Here is an 8,292-nt window from a genome sequence, read left to right on the forward strand (position 1 = left end):
CTGGGATGAAGGCGAAGGCGAAGGCGCCGGCCTCCGAGCGCGCCGCGAGCATCCTCGCCGCTCAGCCGGGGGCTGTCGGGAAGCTCGCGCGGAAGAGAAGCAAGAAGAGGTTCTGGAAGAGCAAAGCGCGAGAAGGAAGCAGCACGCCGGGAAGCGTCCCCAGAGTGGCCGTGGGGCGGCCTCCCAAGGCCCCCGAAGACTTTTCTCAAAACTGGAAGGCGCTGAGGGAGGTGAGTCGGGGCGGGGGCCAACGCAGGCACCCCAAGGCTTTTGGTTGGGGCGTCGCAGAGCGCAGAACGGAGTGGCCGCAAAAAAGCATCCTTACAGAGAGAACCGTTGGCAGGAGAGGCCATCGGGGGGGACCTAGAGACCCTGTGGCTAGCCGGTGCCGGTGGCAGACACGAGGTATAGAGGATTCCGCAACGCGGGCTTAGTAGGAGCTGGTCGTCGATGACAGCTGCCGCCGCTGTTAAGCTCCTGAGACGTACTGACACCTGCCACAGGATCTGGGCTGTGTTCCTACCTACCCCGCTAACACCCGAGAGGCTTGTCTCCTTACAGCTGCAGTAAACGACCCAGGTTTGCTGCTGGGCACAGGGCCTCACCCAGCAGGCCGACCCGGAAGGACTGTAGAGGTTGCCCTGTGCTCCGCTTTCAAGTCCTTAGTCACTTAGAGTTAGCTGCTGTTACTGTCCCTGTTTTGCTCATGGGGAAATTGAGGCACACAGAGCTTAAGGGACTTGGCCTGAGGTCACACAGCTAGTAAATGGCAGAGCTGAGAGCCAGATTTACAACATTCTTACTTGAGTTTGTGCTCTTCACTGTGACCAACCTTCAGACAGTTTTCTGGCTTGTATTTCATGGAGCCTTGGTGAAAAAGAGGGAGAGGATAAAGAACTTCTTGAACCCCGACACTCTGCTTTGTATATCTTAATGTGGATGTTCCAAATCATTTTTCTCTTTTGACACTAAGAACCTGTTACAGGCCTATGGGCAACCCCAGGGTTCTGTATGATTTCCTAAGTACAGGTTTGTTCTCTTTCTTACAGGAAAGTAATCAAATGCATAGAAGGGTTGTTCACTATAGGGAAAACTGGTTTTTCTGTGATTTCTGCAAGGAAGTAAATCGTTTGGTCTTTAACTGTTATAGAAATAATAAAGTAGAAACCTACCTCATCACTGTCAACTGGCTGCCACATGTCTTAACTGAGGACAACAGCCCAGAAGGGATTTGAGCACAAAGAGGAAATTGGGCTCCAAGACCTTGGAGCACCTCCTGCCACCCATTTGATAGCAGCTTTTCTTTCCATTGAACATGGCCCTCTGTCTTCCTGAGGCCCTGAATAGTAGCAAGCCCAGAGATGGTGTGAGGGAAATGTTGATCTGAGTCACAAGGGAATTAACCCTAAAATCAATTCCAAATTTATTCAAGTGAAAAAAGCTGCCTGTCTCCTCTTCCCAGGCACTTAGTAAAGTGCTCTGTGAAGTTTAGTTGCTCAACAGATTTTTAAAGTATAGAATGTTAGCTTGAAGTTTTGTAGGACTAGAAAAGTGGGTGTAAAATTATGCATTATATGAGAGAAGCAAAAAAAGGCACCTCTCCACTAGTGACTTAGGTAAGAATGGAAAAAGGATTTTCCAAACTATTCAGAGCCAGATCAGTGGTGCTGACCACAACATGTGTAGATGTGATGGACGTGCATTTGTACATATGTGCATACATGTTTTTCAACATGGGTATGTCATTCCAAATTAAAATGTGGCTTGTATTTTATTTTGGGTCCTATTAGCTGCTGAAGCAAACATCACAAACCCCAGAAAAGCCTGTTGTCTCTCAGACGGATCCAAAAAAGCAGCCTCACCTTAACCAACAGAACAGAAAAGAGACCCCAGCTAAAGTCAAGGGAGAGGAGATGCCAACAAAAAAAGACCAGGAGGCCACAGGGGGCTCTGTTCCCTCTGGATCTAGGAAGGAAAGGATCATGCCAGTACCTCCCGCAGAGGCCAAGGGAGCAGAGCATAAGAAAGGAGCCAAGAAAAGGACAAATGGTGATGTTTCTTTGAAACAAGGGAACATCAAGCATAAGAAGCGGAAAGCTAAGGAAGCAGCCGTGGCCTCAGCTCCAGCCCTGCCCACTGAGTAAGTACTGGTGGCTGTGCTGTGGTGGTGCAGGCCTTCTGCCCCCTTTCTGCAACCACGCCTGGCCCCATCCTCACCACTGAGGACAGAGGTGCTGAGGCCTGTCTCCCTAGGGACAGAGGCCACTGGCCAGGTACCTCCAACACCATAGCCTGATGCTTGTTTCCTGCTTGCCTGCTTCTTGCCTCTTCCCCAGAGTGTAGGTATGATGAAGGCAGAGCTTGTTTCAGGGTCGCCACCATGTCTCCAGGGTCTAGCACAGAGCTCTGTGCTTAGTGAGCACCAACAAAGTCCTGTAGCGTAAGCAAGCGTGGAGCCAGGCAGACCTGTATGCAAGGCCCATTTCTGCTTCTCACCAGTAGGACAGTGTGGATGGACTCCTGGCATCCCCTTCCCTCTGTGTGGCCATCTGTGGAGTCCAAGGAGACCTAGGTACAGCATGTTTGGCTCATTGCTGGTGACCACTCAGTAAGCACTGTGGTGATCACCTGGAGGGGAGACATGCTTGTGAGCCAGAGGCTGACTTGGTGTTGCCTGGGTGCTGAAGGTCAGAGGGAAGCAGCGTGTGGGCACCTCCTGTGCTGTGCCAGGCAGGCTACCTGCAGTGGAGCTGTCATCAAGGTCCTTCCCTCTGGAGGTTGATAGTAAGCAGGGGACACAAGCCGTTTAGTAACTGGAGTATGCTCAGAGTGGACCAAGTGAGGGAGAAGGGGACAGGCACACAACAAGAGGGAAGAACATCCAGTGGAGTCAGGAGGAACCTTTCTAAGGGATGGCGTTGAAGCAGAGCCTGAGGACTGGAGTGCAGCAGGCAGGCAAACGGGCAGACCATGGTGGGGGTCTGTGTGTACTCTGCCCTGGTGCCCGTCTGTGTATCCTGGTCACTGGATGGTGAGCCTGTTACTTGTGTAATTAGAAAGAAAACAGCAGCCATCGTCCTGCTGACAGGGAACTATCTGTTTCTGTTTGATGTTCTTTGGGTTTTTTTGCTTTGTGGATCTTGAGTAGGAGCATATTTGCTAATTAAAAGAAAGGTGGAGCTGGAGTTGTGGCTCAGTGGTAGAGCGCTTGCCTAGTATGTATGAGCCCCTGAGTTCAATCCTCAGCACCACATATAAGTAAATAAAATAAAGATAAAAGAAAGGAGTTGGAAGGAAAGTGTCACAATGATTCAAACAGTAGCCACAGCCAGGCCAATGTTTGTGGGAGGAGCAGTCTCCACCATACTTGAGCCCACCTGTACCCCAAGTCTCTCCCCAACAGCCAGACCTTTCTGGTGGTCAGCTGCTTTTGTCTTTGTCTTTTAGGGAAGACATCTGGTTTGATGATGTTGATCCAGCAGATATCGAAGCTGCTATAGGCCCAGAGGCAGCCAGGATAGCAAGGAGGCAGCTGGGCCAGAGGGAGAGCAGCACCACCCTGGTGAAGGAGCAGGCCTTCCACGGGTATGCATGGCTGGGGGCTGGGGCAGCTGGGGATTTCCAGACTTCTGGGGTGTAAGCTCTTCAGGGCAGAGGGTCCCTTCCTCTGGTTGAATGGAGCAAGCACAACCCAGGACCCTGCTGAGAACTGGTGTGGCACAGCATGTCACGGGTGCGCAGCATTGATGCAGGGCCTCACCCAGGCTCCCTCAGGGTCTGGCCTGCATCCTGGGCTGCAGGGCCTGTTACACTTGAGCCTCTGGTTCCCTCAGCCTGACAAGAGCCTTGGCCCTGGATTGTGAGATGGTGGGCGTGGGCCCCAAGGGGGAGGAGAGCATCGTGGCCCGCGTGTCCCTCGTGAACCAGTATGGGAAGTGCGTTTATGACAAGTACGTGAAGCCCACCGAGCCCGTGACAGACTACAGGACAGCGGTCAGTGGGATTCGGCCCGAGAAGCTCAAGCAGGGTATGGCACCCACAGTGCAGGACCTCTGGGGAGCAGCACCTATGTTCTCTTCTCTGCCCCTGCTGCCCTAGTTTGTTCAGGGTCACTCGGCATCCTGTGTGCTGTGCCCGGGGGTGGTTGCCTTCCAGGAGGAACAGTGTGTTCCCGTGGCTTCCCTGCCCTTTCTTCCTTTGCTTTGGTGTCCCCCACACCTATTAAAAAACAGGGTGGTTCTAGAATTGCTTTGTGCTATGTGCAGTGGGGACTGAGTGTGTTGGGGATCAGGAAAGAGGCCATTGGGAGCTTTGGGGATAGGATCTCGGGGACAGATCACAGGTCCCTTTGGGAAGCCCTGGGAAGGCAGTGAGAAGCCTGGTCTAGCCTCTATTCTAATAGGCCTCCTATGGGTGACATTCAGAATGGGGTAGAAATAGGAAGGGTTGTCAGCTGGTGGTGAGCAGAGGGGAGATGACTGTAAGGTGACCAGAAGCACTCCAACCCTGGATATAGCGGAGGCCAAGTCTGCATGTGATGTGATAGCGGGCATCACCTGGGAGGTTCTGATACTTGCCACCTGAAGAAACCTAGTGGTCATCATCAGGGTCCTGGGCCATGTGGCCTTTCTGCACACTGCCTGTCTGCTTCTCCTAGGCATATGGCCATCAAGATGGCCCTGCCATTACTCAGAACCCTAGACTGACCAGCATCTCCTGATTTCAGTTCTTGGAGGGAAGCTGGTCTGATCAGCTCTGGCCGGGACTGGGCAGGCAGATGGTGCAAGCATGGTTCTGTGAGACTTCTGGTGGGATTGGGGGTAAGGGTGGGAGAGGGCTCTCCTGGGTGGCGTGGGGGTAAGGTGGTCCTTGAAGGGTGCCTGCGACGAGGGAGCAGATGGAGCTGCCTCCCGAGCCCAGGATCTAGGGCAGCAAAGCTTCTGCTGTCCATGGTACAGTCTTCCTTTTATTTCTACCTGGAAAACCACAGCGCTTGAGCCTGACAATTGGTTACTGCAGGAAGCTGACTGCACTGTCAGATGCCTCTGAGAGTCTTGGTGCTTATGAATTCTCCTGTGGGCCGAGATGGGAGCAGGTAGTGGGAGGGAGCCCAAGACAACTACACCCGTGGGTCCTTCATGGCTTCCCCACGCCCAGGTCCACCAGAACCTCTGAGGCTTCCAGTTGCATGGCATTGGGGACTTGGCCTGTTAGCTTTGGTCTGGTCAGGGGTAGCATGGAGCACCCCTGGCAGTGGTTTATGTTGCCAAAACTCACTTCTCTGTTTTGATTTTCAGGAGAAGAGCTTGAGGTTGTGCAGAGGGAAGTGGCAGAAATGCTCAAGGGCAGAATCCTGGTGGGGCACGCGCTTCACAATGATTTAAAGGTGCTGGGTTCTGACCTCCTGGGGACATAGGGCCCACTCTCTCTCATGTGTGCAGCACTTACCTTCTCATGTCTGTCTCTAGAAGTATTGTTATGGGACTTGTTATTTTTGAATTTGTCCCATGACCCCACATTGGGAATACTTGGATGCTGCTTATTTGGTTCTCAGGATGTCAGGAGGTGTGTAGCACTTGTTTTGAGAACCACAAGCTACAGTGGGACTCCAGTGCCTGAGGGGCTGATATCCTGCCCTAAGGAAAAGAAGGGGCTGTGGCCACAGGACACACAGGGTACCTTTCGTGGGATACCTGACTGAGCTGGGGGAAGGCCTGATGACTGGTTGTCCACCTGTGACCAGGGTCCCTTGCACAGAAACTTGTTTATGCAGCAGACACCCTTGGCCCTCATCTGACTTTGTGGTGGGTACTGAGCATCTCTGATGCTAGGAGCCTGGCCTTGTGTTTCCCCCAGCATCCTGGGGAAAGCCCAGCTGGGCATAGGGCATGGGTCACTTTCAGTTGGTGAGCAAATGCTTGAATGGTTCAAAGGAAGCAGAGGGAGCTGGGTACAGTGGCACATGCCTATATTCCCAGGGGCTTGAGAAGCAGGCAGGAGGATCACAAGTTCAAAACCAGCCTCAACAACTTAGCGAGACCCTGTTTCAAAAGATAAAAAGGGTTGGGGATACAGCTTTGTGGTTAAGCGCCCCTGGATTCAATCCCCAGTACCAAAAAGAAAACGGAAGCCAAAGGAAAGCAAGAGCCTGGGCTGCCAGCAGGAGAGATGCCTGTGGACTCTTGCCATGGCCGCCAGCACAGGCTTCCAGTGTAGTGTTTTGAGGTCCAGGCAGCAGCCTCCTGTGCCATCCCTACACTCTGTGAGTGGGGGGGGGGGGGTCTCAATTAACCCTTTACAGAACAGTGGAGGCTTGTGCTGCTGAGCTTCAGTGAGCTTGAGAACATTCCCAGGTGTGACACCTGTTGCAGACCCAGGTGCCCTGCCCCTTTCTGCTGCCTCTTCAGCTGCCCTGTAGGCGGGGAAGGGATGAGGGCTTCCTCTGGCAGTCATTCCAGCTGGATTCACCTCCTTCCCAGGTGGCCAGTGTGGGGCCAACTTGGTGGGAGTGGGTGGTTCCTTAGGGCCTGTGGCCTCGGCCTCTGTTCCTTAGGGTCCTGCAGATTAGAACCCTGTGGGCAGACAGAATGGACATTATCCTTCCTGGGTGTGTTGCTGCAGCTGATCAATGTCCCATGGATATCTAGCAGCCTCAGGCTTTTCAGGAACCTTGGTGGTGGTTTAAAGTTTCCTCTTAAATGTTTGGGGCTCAGAGAGAGATTAGTGGCAGACCACATGCTTAGCAATACAAGGACTACGTTCAATCCCCAGCACCAAAATGGTAAAAAAATAAATAAATAAAATAAATGTTCAACTGTTGGGAGCTAACCAAAGACCTGGGTGCAGTGGCGCACCCTGTAATCCCAGTGACTTGGGAGGCTGAAGCAGGAGGATTGCAAGTTGGAAGCCAGCCCCAGCAACTTAATGAGGCCTTTTCCCATGAAACAAATAAATAGGGCTGAAGTCACAGGATGAGCTATTGAAATCTTTTTAGTTTCCTGGTATGTAGAACCAGCTCAAATGCTGTTTCCTAATGACTCTCTTTCCTCTGCTTCCTTGATTTCAGGATTTTTGTTAAGGTGGTGGGAAAAAGAGGTTCCATTACTACACCTTGAAACTGCTTGTCACTGTTTTCTTCTAGGTGCTGTTTCTTGATCATCCAAAAAAGAAAATCCGGGACACCCAGAAATACAAACCTTTCAAGAGTCAAGTAAAGGTACTTAAAATGAGTGTGGCTTCTGTCAGATGTTTTCACTCTGCTCCCTGGTAGCTGACTTACTGGTTAAAATGTTTTTTGTTTTGTTTTTACTTTTTTTTTTCTTTCTGTTTTTATATGTTTATTGTATATTCCCCAAAGTGAGATGTACATACCTCTAATGATTTTAGGTGGTTCACAGATAAACATTTACAAATTGTATTAAGAAAAATAAAATTAGCCTTTAAGACTTATGATTTCAGAGATTTAAGGTTTGTTTTTACTTTTAACCTTTGAAAAGATTCTTAAAAAGAACAAGTAGGGGGCTGGGGCTGTAGCTCAGCAGCAGAGCGCTTGCCTAGCATGCATGAAGCGCTGGTTCAATCCTCAGCACCACATAAAAATAAACAAAATAAAGGCATTCTGTCCATCTACAACTACAAAAAAAAAAAAAGTAGGGCCGGACATGGAGGTACACGCCTGTAATCCCAGCAGCTCAGGAGGCTGAGGCAGGAAAATAGTAAGTTCAAGGTCAGCCTCAGCAACTTAGTGAGGCCCTAACTAACTTAGTGAGACCCTGTCTCTAAATAAAAAATTAAAAGGGCTGTGGGTGTACTTCGGTGATTAAGCACACCTGGGTTCAATCCACTATACCAGCCTCCAAAAAAAAGAACAAGCTGGGGCTGGGGACGTGGTCAGGGTGGAGCCTGCCTAAAGTACAAGGCCCTGTGTTCCTTCCCCAGCACTCAAAGAAAAGGTAGAATCTGTTCATTGCCAACCTTGAAAACAAGTGTGAGGGGGCGAGTCCTCCACACACTCGTCCCAAGGCAGGCCCCCGGGTAGGTGCTCACTGCCCTATAGGGTGCCAAGGGAGAGATGGTGCCCCTGGGAAGCATCAGGGGCCGAGGATGGAAAGAGATGTTGGCCCCTTTCTTTCCCCAGTGCTGGGGATGGAACCATGGAACCTTCACATGCTAGGAAAGTGCTCTGCCACTGAGCCAGCCTGGCATTGCCTTTAAGATTGCCTTGTGTGTGTGTCGGGGGGGGGGGGGGGGGGTCAGTCACCGTCCCTGGTGCTGGCTGGTGGCCTCATGCCT

The 8,292-nt window shown here is 51.4% G+C and overlaps 1 protein-coding gene across 1 annotated transcript in view; it reads left to right on the top strand.

The window, feature by feature from the left end:
- Positions 1-5: 5 nt before the first annotated feature.
- Rexo4 (REX4 homolog, 3'-5' exonuclease) overlaps positions 6-8,292 on the top strand; it is an 11,433-nt gene continuing 3,146 nt past the window's right edge. The window contains exons 1-6 of the mRNA XM_015505768.2: positions 6-230; positions 1,791-2,140; positions 3,448-3,585; positions 3,834-4,027; positions 5,298-5,386; positions 7,142-7,216. Coding sequence (XP_015361254.1) covers positions 6-230; positions 1,791-2,140; positions 3,448-3,585; positions 3,834-4,027; positions 5,298-5,386; positions 7,142-7,216 — 1,071 coding nt within the window. The remainder of the gene's footprint in view (positions 231-1,790; positions 2,141-3,447; positions 3,586-3,833; positions 4,028-5,297; positions 5,387-7,141; positions 7,217-8,292) is intronic.

This window comes from Marmota marmota, unplaced genomic scaffold (assembly GCF_001458135.2).
Source record: "Marmota marmota marmota unplaced genomic scaffold, marMar, whole genome shotgun sequence".
Taxonomy (NCBI): Eukaryota; Metazoa; Chordata; class Mammalia; order Rodentia; family Sciuridae; genus Marmota; species Marmota marmota.